Source organism: Vulpes vulpes, chromosome 12, assembly GCF_048418805.1.
Source record: "Vulpes vulpes isolate BD-2025 chromosome 12, VulVul3, whole genome shotgun sequence".
In the NCBI taxonomy this organism is placed as follows: domain Eukaryota; kingdom Metazoa; phylum Chordata; class Mammalia; order Carnivora; family Canidae; genus Vulpes; species Vulpes vulpes.
This window is the reverse complement of record NC_132791.1, coordinates 144,742,496-144,766,827: the sequence shown is the minus strand read 5'-3', so window position 1 is coordinate 144,766,827 and position 24,332 is coordinate 144,742,496. Positions and strand designations below refer to the sequence as shown.

At 36.6% G+C, this 24,332-nt stretch overlaps 1 protein-coding gene and 2 non-coding genes across 3 annotated transcripts in view; 2 read left to right on the top strand and 1 right to left on the bottom strand.

Annotated features, from left to right (window-relative positions):
- The window catches only part of IL23R (interleukin 23 receptor), a 65,657-nt gene that overhangs the window by 7,494 nt on the left and 33,831 nt on the right, over window positions 1-24,332 (top strand). The window contains exons 4-5 of the mRNA XM_025983259.2: window positions 5,599-5,722; window positions 19,589-19,749. Coding sequence (XP_025839044.2) covers window positions 5,599-5,722; window positions 19,589-19,749 — 285 coding nt within the window. The remainder of the gene's footprint in view (window positions 1-5,598; window positions 5,723-19,588; window positions 19,750-24,332) is intronic.
- LOC112907925 (U4 spliceosomal RNA) lies at window positions 4,568-4,708 on the bottom strand. Its single transcript, XR_003232834.1, has one exon. It is a non-coding gene; the product is annotated as a U4 spliceosomal RNA (small nuclear RNA).
- On the top strand, window positions 15,611-15,717 carry LOC112907922 (U6 spliceosomal RNA). The gene has a single exon (XR_003232833.1). It is a non-coding gene; the product is annotated as a U6 spliceosomal RNA (small nuclear RNA).

The window sequence follows — 24,332 nt, the reverse complement described above, 5'->3', positions numbered from 1 at the left end:
ATATTTCCCACACATTTCTTCTCCCTTCCCTTATATTCCCTTTCACTATTATTTATATTCCCCAAATGAATGAGAACATACACTGTTTGTCCTTCTCCAATTGACTTACTTCACTCAGCATAATACCCTCCAGTTCCATCCACGTTGAAGCAAATGGTGGGTATTTGTCGTTTCTAATGGCTGAGTAATATTCCATTGTATACATAGACCACATCTTCTTTATCCATTCATCTTTCGATGGACACCGAGGCTCCTTCCACAGTTTCAGGCCATGTTAGAGTCAGAGAATGGCTTTTGCTCCCTTCTGGGACAATATCATAGAAGACTTTAGATTTTCTGCTGCTGGCTGCTTAGAAAGAACATCACTCTTTCCATTTATTTACTTTGTGAGTTGTAACTCCTTACCTAGGTTTCTGGTTATGAGTGTGAAATTGTAACTGCCAGGAAAGAATTTACTCTAACTCTTAGACTCAAGAACCCATGTATTCTTGGGCTCTGCATTCTTAGCAAACAAAACTTCCTATTTAAGTAGGTCAAAAAAAGATGTTTGAGGGTTTTTGTGGTACTCTAGAAATCACATTGCTTTCACTGGGTTACTTTGATCACAGGATATTTGTCCTGTGAACTTTACTATGTTAACTTATATCAACGTTTTGAATAAAATGATGATGTGTATTTTTTTTAGACTGGAAACAAATCATAAAAGAGAGAGAAAATAAATGAGTCAGCGCTTTCCCTGAAAAGAAATCTAAATACATATAAAATCTTCTGCACTTTAATATGTAATTTATGAAATATAAACTATTATTATCTAAATTTCCATTTTTAGCCATCATTTTAAACACTTCTTAGAATCTCACATGTGAATGAATGCACACATATTATGAGAAGTTTGTTTCATACCAATCATGGGGTAAAATAAGATTTCTTTATTCATTCAAAAATGCCAAATTAAAATATACCATACATGGAACAGTCCGTTTCCACTTAACCATTTATTTAAAAGTTTAAATATCTTTGACTTAAATTTTAACCATCTTTGATCTCTACTTATTGTGAACAAAGCAGATTTCTTTTTTATCCAGTAAAAGTCCCTGGATATTTGTCTTTAACATTACTATCTAGTATCATTACTGACACAATAGGCTGGCCTATGCTCTCCGTGAGGAAGGAATTGCTGTGATCACTGCCAGAAGCATTGTGTGCCTCTGTTATTTTAAATTCTCCTCATTATTATTTTATTAATCAAGCCAATCTAATTATGAGATAAACTTTACTGAGTGTTTGCCATGCACCAAAAACATGTTAAATGCTAGAAACTCAAAGAAGACAGACTCTATCTTCAAGAAACTCTCAGTAGAAAATGATCCTTGGTTAGACTCTAAATTAATAAGAAATCTGGCCTGTGATTAGTAAGTGCTCCAATAATGGGGGCAAGGGATGGGATTAGGAGGAACAAGCCAAAACATAAGCCTCATCTGTGTATACTTCAGGGTATTCCCTGATACCTGGCTGTATGGTCAGTTTCTATCCTTGACAGTGGGTAGATTGGCAATGTGATTAACAGCCCGATCTTACTCTCATAACCGTAATCACACTCCCATCTTTACAGACTTCACATTAATAAATACTGAGCTTATTTGCACCTGTGTATATAACCTATTTGATCTTTTGCAAAGTTAACTAACCACCAGGTATTTATAAACCTGAGCATTCACTTTATATAGAATGCTGTGGAATAACATAGCCCAAAAGATTGACTAGTGTCTTTTATGGCCAAATCAACGGTATTCTGTCTGAAACCAGAGGAGAAAAATAACTCCAGCACAAATCATTGTAATCAGTGAGGGACCACAACTCAATCAATATTCAAAATGACTTAAATTTATGTTTCTAAACCTACCTCCTTTAAGACTCACATAAAACTTTCTTTTCACATATTTGAAGTCCAGTTTCTTCCCATTATAATTCAATCCTACAACTTACCAAAATGTTTTAAAATACTTCAGTATGTTCTTACTGCTTGAAATCATTTTTTAATTGTAAAATCAAATTGCATACAACATAGGAAGTTTTTTAAAATTAAGACTAGCAGAAAGGAAACACCCATCATCTCTATAATCCTATAATCTCACTACTAACAATCCCTCTTTAATAATTTGAGCTATGGGACACCTGGGTGGCTCAGCAGTTGAGCATCTGCCTTTGGCTCAGGGCATGATCCCAGGACCTTGGACCAAGTCCCACATTGGGCTCCTTGTATGGAGCCTGTTTCTCCATCTGCCTGTGTCTCCGCCTCTCTCTCTCTCTCTCTGTGCCTCTCATGAATAAGTAAAATGTTTAAAAAATAATAATAATAATTTTAACTATATCTTTCAGGTTTTAGTTTCTCTCTCCTTCCCCTTTCTCCTTCTCTTTCCTCCTCCCCAACCCCTCTCCCTCTCTCTGTCTGTCTCTCTTTGAAATGATATCACTACAGTATGCTATTTTGCAAACTGCATTTTTCACTTTATCCTATAGCTAGAATTTCCTTAATTAACATATTTCTAGTGCTTTCCAGAGACCAGACACTAGATTATCACCTGCAACTTTGTTTTGGATACATTTTAGGAGTGTTTGATAGTTTACTTAACTGATTTTGGGGCATTAGGTTGTTTCCAATTTATTCATCACTATAAACAATATTTTAAGAGGCACACACTTGGAGTGCCTAGATAGCTTAGTCAGATAGTGATCGACTCTTGGCTTTGGCTCAGGTCATGATCTTGGGGTTGTGAGATCAAGCCCTGGGCATGGGGCTCCTCGTTCAGTGGGGAGTCTACTTGAGATTCTCTTTCTCCCTCTCTCTGCCCCTCCCCACCACGCACACTCTCTGTTTCTCTAAAATAAATAAAAAAATAAATCTTAAAAAAAGAAAGAGGCACACACTTTTAGCCAAATATTTTCATATATCTTTGAACATTTCATTAAAGATGGATTCCTAGGTGTAAAATTGTGGGGTTGCAAGATATTGCTCTTGCTTTTAAAAACTGATATGTAGGGCATTGGGATGGCTCAGTTGGTTAAGTGTCTGCCTTCAGCTCAGGTCATGAACCAGAATCCTGGGATCGAGTCCTGCATCCAGCTCTCCACTCTGAAGGAAGTCTGTCTCTCCCTCTGCCTTTGACTCCCTCTCTCTCTGTGTAGCTCATGAATAAATAAAACCTTTAAAAAATGAAAACAAAAACCAAAACTCCCCAAAACTGTGATATGTAAAGTGTTCTCCATAAAGTTGTACCAGTTTGTACTCTCACCAACAGGGGTATTAGAGGATTTCCCTGAATCCATTCTAACACTGTGGTTTACTATATTTCAAAATCCTTGCCAATTTTATAGGTCTAAACGATATCTATTACTGTTTCAATTTGCAATGAGAAAACTTTTTCACATATTTATTTTTATTTTACAAGTAAGATTCTTGGTGGATGATTTGCAAGTGAAGTGCAGGAATATATTTGTATTTAAGATAAATCTTTAAGAGTGCCTGGGTGCTCAGTTGGTTAGTCAACTGACTCTTGATCTCAGCTCAGGTATTGATCTCAGGGTAGTGAGTTCAAGCTCCAGGTGGGCTTCATGCTGGGCATGGAGCCTACTTTAAAAAAAAAAAGATAAATCTTAGGTATAACTTCACATACACAGATGTATACACTTTATTCTTCTTGAACCCCCATTCTTACATTTTTCTTGTTATTTGCTGTGCATGTAGGGACAAGTTGAGAGAGCAATACCTGAAAAGTGACATGATAAACACTCTATATTTCTATACTTTTATCTTGATCTTGGTCATTTATTATTGGGTGATGTAACTGAAAATTTTAGATGTCATTCTATAGTTTCGGTGTTTCATAGACTTCAGAGATCACAAGAGCTCCAAAAATGTCATCAGAACTCCCATCTTTTCCCATCTTTTGGGATATATGCCCCCCACCCCGTGTTGTCTTCATTCTTAAATGCAATATGGCCACTAGCCGCTAATGGCTCACATGTTAGTCAGAGACAGCTGTTTCAGGGGAGAAGAAAGTGCCTTGTTTACAATGGCTCCCGAAAAGTCCCTTGGAAAATTCTGGTTGGTTCATTTTTGAGTCATGTGTTCATTCCCAAGAGAAATATTCAGATTAGTTAGCCTCTGTCAAGGATATACTTCTGAGTGAAGCCTCCTGAGTGACAGCCCTTGGGGTAGGGATAGAGTGGGGATGAGGTTGGGAAGGAGGGAGATATCAGTTCTCAAAAGGGAAAGATGCTAACAAACAAAAACTAAATAATGTTCTCATTATTTATGGTCACTGAGAAAAAGAGCTAAAGGGGATGCAGGAAGGGAGAAAGAGAAACTTGAAATAGAATTCTGTGAATATTAATTTTTTTAAGAGAGATTTTGAGTGGGGGAGGAGCAGAGGGAAAGGGAAAGAGAATCTTAAGCAGGCTCCATGCTCAGCAGCACGGAGCCCAATGTGTGGGGCTTGATCTCACAACCCTGAGATCATGACCTGAGCCGAAATCAAGAGCCAGACACTTAACCAACTAGGCCACCCAGGTGCCCCAACGCCAAAATTTTTTAATCATTTTTTATTGTGGTAAAATATATATAACATAAAACATGTATTTCAACTATTAGCAATAGTCGCACCTCGGATAAACCTCATTGGCTACTATACTGCCACTGCGCAAAGCTATATTTTATTCTTAAGTGTACAGTTCTGTGGCATTTAAGTACATTCATACTATTGTGCAACTATCACCATCACCCATTTCCAGATTTTTTTTCATCTTCAAAATTGGAACTCTGAACCCATTAAACAATGCTCATTTTCCCCCTTCCCCCTCCCCCACTGTCTTGGCAACCATCATTCTATTTTCATCAATGTTATAGCATGTATCAGAATTCCCTTTCTCTTTAAGGATGTGTAATATTCCATTGTATGTATGAGCACCAAACTTTAAAGTGAGTAGTGAAATAGGTGCCAGAAGAGGAAATAGTATGCCAGAGTGAAAGAACACTTTGGGGAATCCTTTCACAAGAGCCAAAATGCAAAGGTTTCAAGGGGAAAGTGACCAAAATAGCAAATGCTGCACAAGTCAAGTTCAGTGGGGATTGCACAGATATCTTAGAATTGGTTCATTAGAAAGTCATTAATGACCTTATCAGTAATAGTTTTGGTAAAATTGTGGTCCGAATCTTAATTGTCTGGAGTTCAAGAGCAAATAGGAGATAAAATAAAAAACTAGAACATAGGATTCTTAGTTCAGCTGTTAAGAAAAGGAGATACGGTAGTAGCTGAGGAGTGAGAATTTGAGGAGTAAGGTTTTTTCTTCTGAAGGGAGAAACTTGATCATATTAATATCCCAAGAGAAATGGAGAATACAGTAAAGTATTACAAAGGAGAGTAGAGAAGCTTAATGGCAAAGTAGGTTGTAAGGTGAGGTGGTAGGGATGGAATGAGGGAGGTACTGAGTGCTGTTAGGGCTGGTTTCCTAAATAAAATGGAAAGTTTTTCAACTAACTACTTTATAAAGAGCTTTATGTTTATATGGTGGTTCCTAAGTGATAACATTTTGTTGCAGATCCACCAGATGTTCCTGACAAGGTAACCTGTGTCATTTATGAATATTCAGGCAACATGACTTGTACCTGGAATTCTGGGAAGCCTACGTACATAGACACAAAGTATGTGGTGTATGTGAAGAGGTAGGTTCCTTCAACAATTTAACATGAGCAATTCCACTCCAGTCCAGCTAGTGTTCTGCTCCAGCAGGGATCCAAAAAATAAGTCGTAAACATTAGATGTACACTGATTATCCCTAATTCCCTAATTATCGTCAGTGAAGCCACCCAAACCTTTTTTGGGCCATTAATATTTTCACTTTCTTTTTTTTTATTTTTATTTATTTATGATAGTCACACAGAGCACAGAGAGAGAGGCAGAGACACAGGCAGAGGGAGAAGCAGGCTCCATGCACCGGGAGCCCGACGTGGGATTCGATCCCGGGGCTCCAGGATCGCGCCCTGGGCCAAAGGCAGGCGCTAAACCGCTGCACCACCTAGGGATCCCATATTTTCACTTTCTGGGACAATGTGTTCTATAAACTTTCTGCCCTTTAATTCATTGGTATGTACCTCGGGGCAGGGACCTAATGGCAATATAACACACAACAGTTTTAAAAGGACCTTTGTTTTAATCCCAGCTCTATCCTCTTTCTAGGGTTTAGGCAACTTGGTCAACCTCTCCAAATTACCTTTATTTTGTCTTTAAAACGGGTATAAGAATAGAACCTAATGCACAGGTTCATTCTAATTATTTAAGTCAAATTTGGCTTTTAAAGCATGTAGCACAGTGCCAGGTCCACCATTAGCACTAAATTCATGGAAGCTGTTAGTTGCTAATAATGTTCTCCAAATCTTAAATTTGATGTGTGTACAGGCTGACCATCTTTCGTAGTTTGTTTGAGACTAAGTTACCAGGACACAGGACTTTAAATTTTAAAACTGAAAGTAATAACTGAGTGAAAGTGATAATTTTCTACCTGGTGTCTAGGAGGACTTTGAGGAAATACTCTTTCATTACATTCTTATAATAAATAATAAGACTTCAGGAGCCAAGATGACCATGCAACCAAAATCTCTAAAGTTTTATGCTTATGGACAAATGGTTGATCATAAAAGTTGTACTACATTGTACTAAATTAGATGGGGAAAACGCGTATACTAATTTAGAAACTGCAAAATAGGAAAAAGTTGATATGAAAAAAATCCCATTCCCTCTAGTGTCCATAGCTGAATTCTTTCTTTATTACATTTAAACTATATCCACATCTGTTGGTCTGTTTTGAAATCCTCTGTTAGTATTAAAGATGGAAATAAAACAATTTAAAAAAAGGTATGAGCAAACTGGATTAAGTTGGTCACCCACCCATGTTTCCCATTTAGGTTAGTTTATTTATTTATTTTTAATTTTTAAATTTTTATTTTATATACTTTTATGGAAGTTTGATTTGCTAACATATAACATATATATGACACCCAGTGCTTATTTTTTTTTTAAAGAATGCCTTCAATGAGTATTTGAAGTATACTTTTTTCTGTTTGTAACTCTCAAAAAAGTTTCCCAAACTATTCATTTTTTAAAAAGCATTTATGGGACCCTTACTATTTGCCAAACATTTAGCCAAAAGCTTTATATGTGCTACTCATTTAATCCTTCACACAGCCTTGTGAGGTACATATGATTATTTTTCTGATTTTTGTAAACAAACTGTTTGAGGCTCAGTGGGGTTAGGGGATGCTTCCAGGGTCACATAGCTAAGAGAGGGAGAAGCAGTATTTGAACTTGGGATGGCCTGACTGCCTTCTTCACAATTTAGTATTTTCTGTGACGTTTTCTGTGGAAACCAGATCACAGGGCATGTTTGAAAGACAATAACCAGGTCTCATCACAGTAGAGGAGAATAATCTTCCAATTTTGCTGTCTTTCTCCACTTGTGGCATACTCAGAATAATTTTAATTAAGTGAAACATGAAAAGTTAACACCTCTTCATTCAAGAAATTCTGTGTAAAACCTGGACAGATTTTATTAATACACTGCTAAGCCAACAGTTACCAGCTACATGCCATGGTCAAGAAGCTCACACCTTTCATTCTAAGCAGGGGTTAAACAGAAGCAAGGTCAGAATCAAAAAGATGATGGAAACACTGAGATTAGGCATAGGTTGTATTGTCAGGTGCACTCCATACTACATCTTCAATCCTCAGCTTCACTTTGTGAACTATTATTACTGTCCCCATTTTACAGTGCTCATATTATCTCTCCCAAGTCACTTAGCTAAGATGGTAAGAGAGCCAGGGTTCTAACACAGGCATGAGGTTTAACCTCTACCCTTTGCCTCTAAGGCAAAGTAGTCCTTTAAAGATGAAAAGAGGACAAGAAAACTTAAGAATCTCCTTTGTAAAGTCAGCTTTAGGAATTTGAAAATGAAGGCAGTATGGGAGTAGCCTTCATAGTGCAAGTTCACAGAAAAGCTAGATAGTGCCAGATTGACAGAGAAAGTATAGAGCCTTAGGGATTTTTGCTATTTCCTGGAACTTTTACTACCTCATGGGCCCACTGATATTTTCTGGTTGTTTTTTTTTTTTTTTTAATATAACAGCTTTATAGAGTATAATTCACAAACTGTGCAATTCACCTTATTTAAAGTATAGCATTCAATGGCTTTAGTATATTTACAGGGTTATGCAACCATCATCACAATTTTAGAATATTTTCTCATGCCAAAAGGAAACAGTGTATCCATTAGTAGTCATTCCATATCCCTCAACTTTCTCATCTGGAGGCATCCTCTGGGGATTTGCCTACTCTGGACACTTCATATAAAAGGAGTCATACAACACGTGGTCTTTTATAATTGGCTCTTTCACTTAGCACAAGGATTTCAAGGTTCTTCATCTGTAGTCTAGCATATATAAGTACTTCATTCCTTTTTTATGGCCAAATAATGCTCCATTATATGAATATATCACATTTACTTTATCCATTAATTAGTTGATGGACACTTGGGTTGTTCCCTCTTTTTGGCTATTATGAGTAATGCTTCTGGGATATTCATGTGCAAGATTTTGGGTAGACACAGGTTTTCATTTCTCTTGGGTATATACTTTGGAAGAGAATTGCTTGGTCATACATTAATTCTATTCAAACTTTTGAGGAACTGCCATACTATTTTCTAAAACAACTGCAGCATTTTATATTTCCACTAGGAGTATATGAAGATTCTAATTCTCCAAATTCTTTCCAACACTTATTATTATCTTATTGGCTAACCTAGTGGGTATGAGTTAATTCTTTCAGGTCCTACTTATTTGCCTTCTCAGGTTCCTGACAATAAAATTGCATTGTAAATTTAGAACAGACAAGCACAATTTGAAAAGATGTATTTGCTGAACAAAAACTTGCCAACCACCACCTGATTTCCTATTTAGTATCATAAAAAATGTTCTCCAAATATCTTAACTATTTATTATAGATTTCTTTTAAAATCCATCAATGTGTTCAGTTACAAATGTTTAAATTATTTACAAATGGCTTCTTTTAAGAAATATATCTAGCTTATAAAGTGAGAAATATCTGTAGTAGTTATGAGTATTGAGATTGTTCTCATTACTCAAAAAGTCACCTTGAAAGTGTTAAGAATACACTTATTTAAAAACCATGCTTTCAGAACTATCCATTGGAAAAAACGGGGGTTTTTGAGTTTTACTTTTGATTTCCAGTTCTGAGATTTATCAGTTGGATGTCTTTTATGATGCAAATATCAGAAAAACCAGAGTGCAGTGACTTAAACAGATGGGGCTTTATTTATATCAAGCCATAGTGGTAAGAATTACAGAGTTGGCATGATTACTCACTGACATCTCAAAGGGTTTTCTACCTTTCTCTTCTATAAGCTTTAGTGTGTCGGCCTTAATCCTCAGAAGCTGCACCTCTAGGCTTCTCATCCAAGTCCCAGGCAGGAAAAGTAATGAAGGAAAAGAAACGTCCTCCCATGGCCTTCTATTTGCATCTCATTGACTGGAACTTGGGTTACATGTCTGTCTACTCTGGATGGGAACCTAAGAGAAGAGCAATGTTGATAGAATCCAATACTGTCATTTAACAGTATCTGCCATAATTTCTAACTTTATGATCTTGGAAAAGTTCCTGTGAGTAAGCCTTATGTTTCCTTACATAACTTGGGACATGAAGATAAGTAATACTATACTGGATGTTCCAAAGTTTATGAGAACACAAACTGTAAAAAATGACTTGCAAATAGGAAATGCTTAAAAACAACAACAAAAAGGCAGAGTATTATGGTGACACTCAAAGGTGACATCCTAGGCTGTGATTTGTTCTTACATCAAACCTGATTTGGGTGAGTAGATTAATATAAGGCCATTAAAAAATGATCATTTACAGGATATTGTAAACAATTTTACTTACATTATTTTCAAGTGACAGTATTTTTAGACAGATGAAAATCTAGAAAGAGATGTCAGATGTGCTCTAAAAGTAAGACCTTCCTGGGGGAAAAAAAACTAAAAAAATACAAGTAAGACTAATTATTTAGCTGTTGTGCATATGTCAATAGTAAACTCATTCATTTAGACTAGAAATGTTAACTCAATATGGGCAAGAATTTTTGTTTTGTTCACTGATACATCACTTGCTCCCAGAATGGGATACATTGTAACTGCTCAATTAATATTTATTGAGTGGTTATTCTGATAAGTAGAAATATACATTTCCTGCATTGTCCCCTCACAGTCTAAATAATAATAATACAAAGTCTTACCTCTTAGAAAAACTTTTTTTACCATATTTTCTGAAATTCAACAGTAAATTACAGTCAAACTCAAACAAGCCTAACCCAAATTTTTTATTAAGTCCAGATTAATGGAATGTTATATTTTAGAAAGACCAAAAAGATATGAGGGATTAGCATAAAAATGAATGTTCTCCTGTAGCAAATTCAAAAAATGAGCTCTTATAAGCACAAATTGGAAAAGAGACTAAACATCTATTCATCTTACAATGAATTAAAAACACACCAATGAGTTGAAAAAAATTAGAGAAAAGAAAGTTAATTTTTCTAACTATCAATAAGATCTTTCCCCCCAGGAAACAGCTGACTTATAATGAATTTTATGGTTGAGGTAATTTAAAAAGGTCACTCTAGATCCTTGGTTTTAGGGTATTTTCCACTTTGGCAGATAGGTATAGAGATCAGCATTTGCAAGGTTTCACTTCCAATTCATGTGTTTCTGTTTTCCAGTAAAATCATACAGGAGAGGTATTTTACCCCAGTCCACCCACTTGTTCCACTAGTGGCAGAAAGGTAGCATTCCCTCTATTGCAGCCTAGGGGTCATCAGGACTTCCTTCTGGTGTTGGGTTGAAGTTGTAAAATAGAGGAATATTGTACCTATGTTGCTTCAAGAACTTTCTTTCCCTTAGTATCTTTGTGGTGACACAACCTCCCCTCCTCTCTGTATTTTGCTATGTGTCAATAAGTGGTGATAGGAAAAACCAAAGAAGAAGAAACTCTGCTAATAAATATCTACCTACTATTGTCTATTACCCACAAACAGCTTCATGTAAATATGTTCTTTCTTTATCTTGGAAACTCTTGCAATGTCTGTTGAAATGTCTTCTACTCAATAAATACCTGTTGAGTAAAAATGAATGCATGATGGCCTCTCATTCTATTCCATTCAAGCCAATTTACCAAATATTTATTTAGCATTTTGTGTTTTCTTATTACTATGTTTAACTCTAGAGATTTTTTTTTTTTTTGTGGATAGGCATCATCTCTGTGACATCATAAACTTATTAGAATAACACCAATGATAGAATTTTCAGGCACTGTGAAAGACTAGTAGAGCAATTATTTTTCGATGAGATATCATTTTAGATCTCCTAGGATCAGTTGCCTTCTGTCAATTCAGAAGGCTGGCTTGTTTTTACCATTTCTTCTTCTCCTCCATATGCATATTCCTAATAACCAGAAAACGTTCTTAGGCATGACTCCAAATATTTTTAAGGCCAGATGTTATATTTCACTAATTCCTTTAGGACTTAATAAGCAGTTCATACTTTTAAATCCATTTCCCCACCAATTCTGTGCCTGAACTAGGAAAGCTGATGGTGGCTGGGGACAAACACAAACTTACTAACTTGATGTTACTTTATATTCATGACCATTAATCTCATTTGGGTCCAGATAGCCACCCAGTATCCTGCTACATATCACTGGCCAAGTTACTCCTCCACTAAGCCGATAATTATTTTATTACTTCTTCTCTCATTTCTAGTTCCCAGCGTACTTTCTCCCTCCTCATTCTCTATTGATGACTTTCTATTTCACTGAGAAAATAGGAGCAATGAGAAAAACCATAAGCTTCCCCCAACTACTGATGCACTGACATCTGTACCCATATACTTGGTCTTCCATTCTACTATTGTGGATGAACTACAATAGTTGTAGTTCCCTGAGGCCCTGAGGCCAACCCTCAGTTGCCCTGAGGCCAACCCTCCTGCCTCCTGGAGGACATTGCTCCAACAATTTTTCTCTCTCTTTTCTGCACGATCACTTTTTCTATCTTTATTGGATCATTCCTACCAGCTTTCAAACATGTTACAGCATTTGCCCTCTTGAAAATTACACTTCCCCTCTCCACTACCCTATTTCTTTGCTCCTCTTTATGGCAAAACTCAAGAGTTGTCTATACTTTCTGTCTCTACTTCCCCTCTCATCTTTTTTAAATCTAGTTTAGTCAAATTTTTGCTGTCCACTGAGACAGTTCTTATCAGTGTCACTGATCAACTCCCCATGACCAAATCCAATGGTTTCTTCTCAGTCTTTATCTTCCTTATTGGGAACACTTAATTAAGCTTTTCACTTCCTTCTTTTGGCTTCGAGGACACCACTCCCTTTCGATTCTCCTCCTACCTTCCTGGATGCTTTTTCTCAGACTCATTAACTGATGCCTCTTCATTTCCAGTAAATAAGAAGCTTTTACTTCTTATTAGCTTTATACTAGGGTCTCCTTTTATCTCAATCTATAGTCATTACCTAAAAGATATAATCCAAATTTATACTGTAAAACTCCCTAGTCTATCTACCTTGAGTCTAGACATTTCTGTTCATAGCTACCATGTATCTAACATCTTATTCAGCACTTCCTCTTAGACATCCAAAAGTTATCTCAAAGCTAACGTGTTCAAAACCAAACACCCTGTGTTTCCTTTCCCTACATTTGCATTCCCCTTATCAGTAAATGGCAAATACATCCTCGTATTATTTAGGTGAAAGTCACTGGAGTCCTCCCAGATTCCTCCTCCCTACCATGTCTTAAACAACATTAATCAGCAAAACCTATCGGATTTGACCTCTTATCACTACCCACTTTGGAATGCTGGATCAAGCCATATCATCTTTCCTCTGGTTAGTATAAGAACTTCCTAACTGGTGATCTAGCTTCCATTTTTGCCCTCCTACAGTTGCTCACAAGTAGCCAGAGTAATCCTTTTCACATGCACCTTGTTCATGTCACTCTTCTGCTCAAAACCTGTCATTTCACTCACAGATCAAAGTCAGAATCCTTCAATGGCTCCATGTGACCTTATAGTGTCTTCTAAATCTCTCCCTCCTCCAGACTCTCTGATCTCATCTTCAATCTCTTTCTATCTGCCTCACCTATACCAATCATCACTGATCTCCTTGTTGTTCTTTGAACAGGACAAGCAAGATTCTGCTTCAGAGTCTTTGCATACCTCTTGAATGCTTTTTCTCCAGAGAGGAGAAAAGTCACCTTCTTAGGCTTTCCTCATCTTCATCTTCCTTAAAAAAAAAAAAAAAAAAAAAAACCCACTCCTACCTCTAGCACTTCCTAACAACCCCTTTTTGCTTTATTTTTCTTCTAAACATTTATCACCATAGGGCATATTATATATTTATTTGTTTCCACCAGAATGTGTACTCCATGAAGGTTGGGACTTTATCTGCTTTGTCCATTGTTGTAGCCGCAATGTCTAAAGTAGCAGTGCTTGGAACATAGTGGATGTTAAATAAATATTTGTTGAATGAGTGGCTAAGTAAATGGAAAACACTATTCACCATTATCACTATAAATTGGCAGTGTTAACTGAAAATCTATTAAATATAACTAGTGTGGGATGCCTGGGTGGCTCAGCGGGGTTCTGGAATTGAGTCCCACATTGAGCTCCCTGCAGGGAGCCTGCCTGCCTCTGCCTATGTTTCTGCCTCTCTCTCTGTGTCTCTCATGAATAAACAAAATCTTTAAAATATATATATATAACTAGTGTGAGGTGCATGGCTAACTTCAGAGGTATATAAATCATGCTGACTCCCTTCAGCAAACATCCATTATGTATTATAAGCACACCAAAACCAGAAATAGAAATAAGAAATTTGAAAACTTTGTAATATACAGTTTTATATAAAAATAGTCCCAAAGTTATAGTCATTCATTCATTATTACTGGTTCTTCATCTAAAAGGGTTTGTGATCTAGGTGCTACTATGAAGGTAGACTTTAAAAGCACAATTAAATTACCTAATAACTATGGTTAATGTTGATTTAAGAATATATTTCCATTTTGACTGTGGTCTCAATGAATGTGGTAAAAGAATAAGCCACAAACCAATTAAGGACATGCATGTGGTTTTCTCTAACTGGAAAATTCTCAGAGATGCCCTACTTGCTACTTACCCATATTTGCCATTCTCTTATTTTCACATTTGAATTCTTATTGATTAAGAGATTAGCATAACTTAAAACACATTCTTTGTAATTTATTTACATTCTGTCTTATTTCAAAAGAAATATAAGGGAACAATATAAACACCTGAATTTAATGGAATGATTTGATTCCAGATATATGTGATATAAAAGAAATTTTGCTTGTTGAAATAAAACAATTTTTAAGGATTCTCTCTCTCTCTCTTTTTTTTAAGGATTTTATTTATTTACTCATGAGACACAGAGCAAGAGGCAGAGACATAGGTAGAGGGAGAAGCAGGCTCCCCATGAGGAGTCTGATGTGGGACTCGATGTCAGGACTCTGGGATCATGCACTGAGCTGAAGGTAGATGCTCAACCACTGAGCCACCCAGATGTCCCTTTAAGGTTTCAGTTGTAATCTTTAGAATGTGTAAAAGTCATGTCATAAATACCTTTTAATTCATAATAATAATAATTGTGTGTTTTAATAAGCCCTTTTTTGCCTATGAAGCCACCTGTTCCATGCTTCCTAATCTCATTTATTCACTTATCTTAATTACTCATGATCACAATGATGCTATTCTTTCTGTTGTACAGATGAGTAAACTGAAGTACATAGAGGTTAAGTAACTGGCTCCAACTCCCACATTTCATCAAGGGGCAGAGCTGGAATTTGAATCCAGGTTTTTTCTAAAATTTCTGCTTTTCATCAGTATGACATGTCCTTATCCTCTCATGGTGTTCATAGTGATCTGCCTGGTGCTGAGAGGAAAGAGGCAGCACTGGAAAATATGCACTGAAGGTTAAAAACCTGAGCTGAACTAAAGTAATTGCTACCACCTGCATGCCACATAGACCTCTCACCCTTACCCATGTATCTCTGTCAGCCTTTGAGAGATTCCTTGGTTGCCTGGTGAGATTACCCACTCTGGTCATGGCAATAAGTTTAAAATACAGATATTTAATTTCTGTAGTATTTTGATTAAAAAATGCATTTATTGCTTGGTAGAATGAGGCTGGTTCCTCTCTTCCTCCCTGCAGTTCTTTGTCTCAGGAAGCATGCCACTCTGGATTCTAATAGATTGTAATGGCTGGCAAGTTATAATCCTAGCTGGGGTATTGTGAGGCTGGAGAAATTTGGGGAGTTGCTGAAGAGATGCATAGTAGTAACAGGACCCGAAGTACAGCTGTAGAGATGAAATGATCATGATCTTTAAACTCTTCCTTTACCACAAATTCTATCAAGTCATTCCCCCCAGGACAGAAAAAAATTGATGGTATTAGATAAAGAAACCAAGCGGTGCTTGTCTCAGTAGCACAAATACTATAAATGGAACAGTGCAGAGAAAATGAATATGACCCCTAGTCAAAGATGACACCCAAATTTGTGAAGCATTTCTGTTTGTTAAATATAAGATTGTAAGGTATTTGTTTTTTCACCCTTGTTCAAATTCTGAGCTTATTTCTCTCCAAATTAGCAGATCTATATTATTAGTTTCCACAATGTACTACAATTAACATAGAAATTTACAAGTAATATACCAAACAGATAACATAGAGATAAGGCCTAGACCATGTCCACAGCTATAGGAACAAAAGATAAAATAAAAAAATAATAGTTAAATGTTTCCGTCTTCTTTAGTTGGTTCTTAAATGATAGAGAAAAAATTGTTAAAAATGGCAAAGAGAGGACATCAGAAAGGCAGCATGCTGTTGACAACAATAGAGAAACTGGCAAGAAGTGCCTATGCTCATGGGAAGACAATTCAGTTGTAAATATGCTACAGTTTTGGTCTACGGCAGATATCCAAATGCAGCTCCCAGTGAGAATTCAGATAGTCAGTAGCTGTACGTGTGGAATAGTGATTGAAGCCAGGAATGTGAGTAAGCTGAGGGAAAAGGCAAGCACCAAGAGCTGACCATCACTGTGGTGGGGTTAGAGGAGTAGGGAGGGCAATCCAAGTGGAGGGCAGGAGGAGAAAAGGTGTCACTAAGCAGGTGTGAGAAAAATATGTCTTCCCACTCAGAAGACAGGGTCTGGGTAGCAAAGGAAGTAAGACTTGTAAGTTATTAGGAGGAACAGATGCTACAAAGAGGATTCAGAGGACTTCACCTTGGAAAGGATGTCATTTTAGAAGAGTAGATTCATGGGAAAAGTAAAGACAGAAATCACAACAAAAAGCTTAAAGAACAAGTGGAAATGGTAATTTGGATGTAGTTACCAAGGATGTAGAAAATCTGACTGAGAAGCTTAAAAAAAGGAAATAAAAAGAGTTGGTAGTTCAAAGGGATCAAGAAATGTAAGCTTAGTGAAGTCTAGTGAAAACCACTTTCATGTTATGAATAGATCAGAGTAGAGATAATGGGGTGTTAAGAGTCTGAGGTGGCTCAGTATTTATCTCTGCAGAGTTCTAAACCAACTAAGAGAAATAAAAAACCCAACAGGTGAAAATAGAAATATAAAATAGCAGGATGCCTGGGTGGCTTAGTGGTTGAGCATCTCCCTTCGGCTCAGTATGTGATGCTGGAGTCCCGGGATCGAATCCTGCCATTAGGCTCCTTGCATGAAGCCTGCTTCTCTTTCCCCTGCCTGTGACTCTGCCTCTCTGCCTCTCTCTGTGTCTCTCAAGAATAAATAAATAAAATATTTTTAAAAATATATAAAATAGCTATGTTTAAATATTTTAAAATATTTATTTAAATAATTAAACATTTAAAATATTTTATAATATTACTGATGAAGCTTGTTAATGGAGAGCATGGCTTTGTTATGTGGCAAGAGTAAACATTTTAATACTGCTCTTCCCAGAATAAACAGATTTACTGCCCTTGCCCTCAATCACATCCAGTATAGACAGCTGCACATCCCCACCTAGGGGACAACTCCTTAAATCTTACATCTTATTGGAGAAGACCAAACAATATCATTTCTCTGGTCTTCTGACTCCCCAAGGGAAAGTGGGAGAGAGAAAGGGACAGAGGTGCACAGTCCAGTTCTTAGTAAGTAGAATCACTCCCACCTTCAAGAGACTTGAAGAAGGGTGGGGAAGACAGAATGGGGGAGGTTTTGGGGGGTTTTTTTGTGGGGTTTTTTTTTTTTAGATTTCATTTATTTATTCATCAGAGACAGAGAAAGAGAGAGAGAGGCAGAGACACAGGCAGAGGGAGAAGCAGGCTCCATGCAAGGGAGCCAGACGTGGGACTCGATCCCGGGACTCCAGGATCCCACACTGGGCTGAAGGCAGCGCTAAACCGCTAAGCCACCCAGGCTGCCCAGAATGGGGGAGTTTTGAGGACAGTTTCTCCTCACAGAAATCAGAAAAGGGGGGGGAACATTTCCCAGTATTCCTCCTCACCACTACCTCCAATCCCCCCAAAAAATATTGTGGAGTAGAATTGTTTAAGATTGATTAATTAATTGATTAAGTAATCTCTCCACCCAACATGGGACTCCAACTCAGGAACCCCAGATCAAGAGTCACATGCCAGCCAGGCACGCCAGAAATTTTTACCAAACATAATAGAGAGGCTCAAACTTGCTGACCAAAGCCAGTGGAAATTGGAAATTCATAAGATTTAAAATTTTAGCCTTAAAAAATAACATCTGAAATTTCACAAAGTTAAATTGGCTGATTAGCAATCCTCACTCATTCAACTATAAAAACTTAGATAAACATAATTTGAAGTGATGATTTCATAGCTCTATCTGCACTCCAAAGTGTGCCTCTCCCCTCTATCTTCTCCAGCTTCTTTGGCAGTAAATTATTTCCGTTCCCCTTACCTAATCGGCCACCAGATCCAGTGAGTTCTGTTTTCAAAGTCCACAGGAAGTCTTAATGATTTTGTCTGCTTTACTTTAAGGTACTTCTTGCGCGTTCATGCTCCAGAGTATGAACTTGCTGAAGTTTCGTGAAAGTGGCTCACCATTTGTTTTAGAACATGCTGGGTGGGTTTTTGTTGTTGTTGTTAGTTTTGTTTTTGTTTTTGTTTTTGTTTTTCTGGAAGGTTGGTCTTTCTCTTCGCATCCAGATCTCTCATTCTATCCTGATGGTTCATGCCATCCTTACCCCTCACTATATCTGGTAGAAATATCTGACTCAAAGCTCTTGTACCAAGCTGCTTTGCAATGCTCTTTCCCAGAAGGTACTCATTTATTTCAAGCTCTGTCTAGAGCTGATTTATCCAGTAGGCATAGTGGGCACAGTGCCCAGGGCCCATGATACTTTCAGGAGTCCATGAAAATGTTTAATCTCATTTTAAATCAAAAGAAAAAATAAACTATTAGATAGACTACTATTCAGCCATAAAAAAAAGAAGAAAAGAAAGAAAGAAAGAAGAAAGAAAGAAGAAAGAGAAAGGAAGAAAGAAAGAAAGAAAGAAAGAAAGAAAGAAAGAAAGAAAGAAAGAAATCTTGCCATTTGTAATGACATGGATGGAACCAGAGAATATTATGCTAAGTGAAATAAGTCAGTCAGAGAAAGACAATTATATGATCTCACTCATACATGGAATTTAAGAAATAAAACAGAGGATCATAGGGAAAGAAAGGAAAAAATAAAACAGGACTAAATCAGAGAGAGAGGGAGACAAACCCTAAGAGGTACTTAATCGTAGGAAACAAACTAAGGGTTGCTGGAGGGGAGGTGGGTGGGGGTGCTGAGGGAAAAAATAAAATAAAATGTCTGCATTTCTGTTCTTAAAAAATTAAGTAAATAAATAAGTAAATAAAAATAGAAAAAGAAAAAATAAAGTATTCTAAAAGTTAAAAGGCAGAAAGGAAACTGCATTTAAAGAAAGTGTACAAAGGAGGGAGCTACAGATAGAATTTTAACTACATGAATGCAATTGTTTTTGTATTTGAGATTTCTGATATATATTAATATAAATGATCATATTCATTAAAAAATTGTATTATACATAAAAAATAAACCATTAGGCCCAAAAATGTTTTAATATGTAATAATATATTTACTCTTATATCAACAGTTGTAAAACATAATCTATATGAATATGTATGTATCTATATAAACATACACAACCCACACACATAGATACTATTTTTTCTCTTGACAGAAGAATAAGTCCATGAAGGGAAAGGGGCTTAAGGCCCATGAAAGTCATAATCTGGCCCTGAAGAGTCTTGAATTTATTTTAAAAAAATTTTCAAATGACCAATTTTGTATTCAAAAGCAGGCTGAAAAAGTAGCATCAAAAGTTGAGGAAGAACCAATTCAAACCAAACATAACTAGTCATCATAATCTTTTTTTTTTTTTTAAGTTTAGAGAAAGAAGAAGAGCAACAATATCTTTCTTCAAGTTATATTAACATCTCCACTGATTCATTGCAAGGTGGCAAGAAATATTTGGTTTGGGTTCAAGCTGCAAATGCATTGGGCATGGAGAAGTCAAAACAACTGCAAATTAATCTGGATGATATAGGTAAAGGATGAGAAATAGTATCTTTACAACTAAACAGCTAATTTGTGCTGACCTAGTCAAATGAAGATATGAGTTCCCCTGAAGTTCCTGTAGGTCATGATACAGAAAACAAGAGTTACCTATAATTGACCAGCCTGAGACAACTCAAAGATAAGTACTGCTACCACTTTTTTGTATATCCTTCCAGTCTTATTTCTACATGGGTGCATCTGGTTTTATACATATTTTTTGAGACCTTCTTATGTTCAAGCATAAGGAGAGTAAGATAAGCAAGGTGTCTTGTGCCCTAAATATCTTTCAAATTACCAAGGAAAATGGAATTAAAGAAAGATTATAATAAGCTGTGATGAGTCTTACATTGTGAGAAGTAGAGCATACTAAAGAATTCTACGTATGTACTATTTTGGAAGTTATGGTTTTTTTTAATTTAACAAAAAAAACATTAAAAATGCTGAATTATGTAGACATCTCTATTTTTACCAGCCAGGTTTCACAAATGTTAACATTTTTTGCTTCAGATATTTTAGACCTTGCCTTCTAAAACTTGTAATATAGAATAAATATTACTATTGATTTAATCTACAATATTATTTTTAATGAATATCTTTAATTAGTCCCTTATTGTTGGGGGTTTAGGCTGTTTTCAAATTTTTACCAACATAATCTATACTGCCGTAAACAACCTTTTGGATAAACTTTTTCATAGTAGTTGTCTTCTTTTTCCTTTTTTTTTTTTTAAGATTTTATTTATTTATTTGAGAGAGAGTATGTGCAGGAGTATGGGGTAGGGAGGAGCGGAGGTTGCTGAAGAAGCAGACTCCTCACTGAGCAGGGAGCCCAATGCAGCTCAATTCCAGCACTCTGAAATCATGACCTGAGCCAAAGGCAAATGCTCAACCAACTGAGCCACCCAGGTGCCCCTTAAGATAAGATAAAATTTTCCTTAAGATAAATTCCAAAAGGTAATTGCCCCTGAGCCTTTGACAGCAGCTACATCTCAGTCCTAAAGCCAAAGTTTATCCAAAGAGCACCAAGTGAATTACCCTCTATTTGGATATCCTAGTGACAATTATTTCTGTTTTTATTATTAAGGATGATTTCAGTAAGCTCACAGTTATGGAGCACTTTCTTCAGTACTAACTGCTTTTACATGACCATGACAAACCTACTTTGTAGAAGAGATTATAATTTCTACTTAAAGGAGCCAAAACTAGGTGGCATTGAAAAATTTGAGATTGGGGAGCTAGGGAGCTCTAATTCCAATATCAACTTCTATCTTCCGTCTTTATTTAAAAGTATGTTGCTATGTGTCTGATAACTTCCCTGCTGATTAATGATGTAGGGGCTTCATCAGAAGGTGATGTGACACCTTCTCTTGAAGTTGAACATGGATTTCCTTTGGGGACAACTGGGGTCTTTTATTGGAACTAATATCTCAGTTCTCAACTTTTGTTTCAACTAAACTCAACTATTCCAACTAACTGGATTGGTCCAAAAAGTCTGTCCTTATGCTCTGAATACGTGATTTGAAAACAAACACTGCTGACTCTGGTAATGCATTTCACTGTGTTATATATTTTTGGAGTTATAGTTCTCTTGACCATGTTACATGTGTTTTTGTAAATTTACAGTTTGAGGTAGGATGTCATAAAATGCCTTTTTCTTAAAACAGTTTTCTCTCAGTGGATTAACGATGTTTAAAGTCTATCTGTATCATTTTGGCAATATCATTTTTAGAACTAAATTATTAGTAGTATTACTGCTATTATTATCTTTGTGATCTTATGATCTTACTATCATCACCATTTATCAAATGCCTACAGTGTTCCAGACAATTAACATGCAAATCACACTTAATTCTGGAAACAATCATACATGGTACTACTGTGCCCATTTTACAGATAAAGAAGAAAGAGAAAATAATTTGCTCAAGGTCACACAGCTAGTAAGGAGGAGAGCTAGATTTTATTCCAGGCCTGCTAACTTGCAAAGGTTAATCACCATCCCACCTCCCACAAAGGGAAAAATCTCATCTGGCCATCACCACCAGATCTGACTTCTCACACTGTGAACCACAGAAGAACCTCTTGTTTGGAGTTGTTATTTCATGTCCATTTTTTTCTTTTCCTTTTTCTCTTCTTTTCTTTTCCTTCATTTCTTTCTTTCTCTCTCTCTCTCTTTTATTTTTTTATTTTTTTTTTAAATTTTTATTTATTTATGATAGTCGCACAGAGAGAGAGAGAGAGAGGCAGAGACACAGGCAGAGGGAGAAGCAGGCTCCATGCACCGGGAGCCCGATGTGGGATTCAATCCCGGGTCTCCAAGATCGCGCCCTGGGCCAAAGGCAGGCGCCAAACCGCTCGCCACCCAGGGATCCCCTCTCTCTCTCTTTTAAAAATATTTATTTATTTATTTATTTAAGAGAGAGAGAGAGAGAGAAAGCATGAGCAGGGGGTCAGGGAAGGGCAGAGGGAGAAGCAGACTCCCCGCTGAGCAGGGAGGGGGCGGGGATGCAGGGCTTGATCCCAGGACTCTGGGATCATGACCTAAGCCAAAGGCAGACACTTAACGGACTGAGCCATCCAGGCACCCATTTTCTTTCCTTTTCTTTTCTTTTCTTTTTTGTTTTTTTTCTTTTCCTTTCTTTTTTAAATCTCAAAACAGATTCTTAGAAACTCAGGTAGAAAAACACAGGTTGACTATGTAGGAGGCTCCACCCAATAAAGCACCAGATAATTAACAGATGAGTTACACTCATTCATGACACTTTAAGAATGAGATATTGCAAGTTAGATAAATGAACTGTTCTATGAAACTGAGGACAGAGGACCCTCCTGAGAACAACTACAGGATTGGGCTTTAATTAAGTTAGGGAGGCTATGCTGAAAGGCAAGCCTGAGTTAATAGTGCAGTAATACTGTGCCCAAGTGGCTGTGGGATGGATGCTTCAGCTTCTCCTGTGAAGAAATAAATGCCAGTGCAGAAAGTGCAGTGCCTTCCAGCTGCATTTTGAATGTTAATTCTCACATAGGGAAAAATATGTTGTTGGAAAGATACCAAATGACAACAGATCTGGTTCTTCATTTCAATACAAGTGAAAACTAAACACATGGCCTCCATGACGATATGACAGCTTTTTAAAAACCTAAGATATGATGGGAACATTTGAAACCTAAGCAATGAGAGCAAACATTTAACATTTGAGTCATTTAACAAAGTACATAGTCAGGTATTTATTATATAACATGTTTATTTGAAATCATATGAGGTCATACAAACATAAAGGCTTAGCTCTCTGCTGCACTGACCTGCCCTGTGCTAAGATTCTATCTTAAATCTGACTTACTGTTCCATCTACATTTCTCATAGGCCTAAACAGACTTTTGTTTCTGCCCCAGAATATTTCTTTCTCAGGAACGCTTGTGCTACTCTACCAATGACAGGCTGGACTCTGAGAGTGAAGAGTGGGTGGGTAATTTAGCCTGAGGGTGTTAAATAGTCCCAAGTGGTCTCAGAGCCCTAGGAAACACTTCTCTGACTATAGAAATCTGCAATATTGATCCTTATTACAAGAAGCTTACACTAGCAAAGGAAATCAACTGTGACATCCAGATGATAAAAGTTCAGTACAGTAAGCTCTTCGATTAAACTTATTTTGCTACTACTTCTTCTGATGTTAGCTTTAGCCCAATGATTCTATTATAGGACTGTACTACTAAATAGCAAGTCTTTAATTTTTGTATTTCTCTATAAATCATATACCTGGGCATATAATTTAGATAATAAATCATTAATAATAAAACAATCATATTCCTAAAGAATACTTAGCCACCTAGAATAAATGAAAAGGAAACTAATTCATAGAGAATATTAAGCTATAATAATAGTCCTTAAAAACACATACACAGGCTCCTTAGTTCTTTGTTAAATAATATGTCTCACAAAGTCATAGGCTTTCTTCTTTTAAGATTCTACTTATTTATTCATGAGAGACACAGAGAAAGAGAGGCAGAGACACAGGCAGAGAGAGAAGCAGGCTCCATGTAGGAAGCCCAATATAGGACTCCATCCTGGGACTCCAGGACCACAACCTGGGCCCAAGGCAGGCGCTTAACCGCTGAGCCACCCAGGCATCCCCAAAGTCATAGGCTTTCATTGTTCTGTCATGCACATAGGAGAAATGGGAAGTGCCAATGATTTTATTCTGTTCAGACAGAACAAACATACAAGAATTAATACAATTTAGAAATACAGGGATCCCAGTTACATCATTATTCCTAGTATAACAAAACCAATAGTAAGATAACCTATCAGAATTTCAGTTTCCTTTTGAAAATTATTATCACAGAGCATGGCAATAATTTGTAAAGTCTTAGAGTCTTGTGAGACTTGCTTACTTGCTTTATTCAATCATACTTGCAAGTACAGATTTATTTTAATAGATAACAAAATAAGTTAGCAATAGATTTAATTATTCATATGTTTCCCTATGATATGAGAATAAAAATATTATTGTGAAATGTCTCAATTTAATATTTTATCAAATCAGACTCCCTGAACTAAATTTAGAATGCAAAACATCA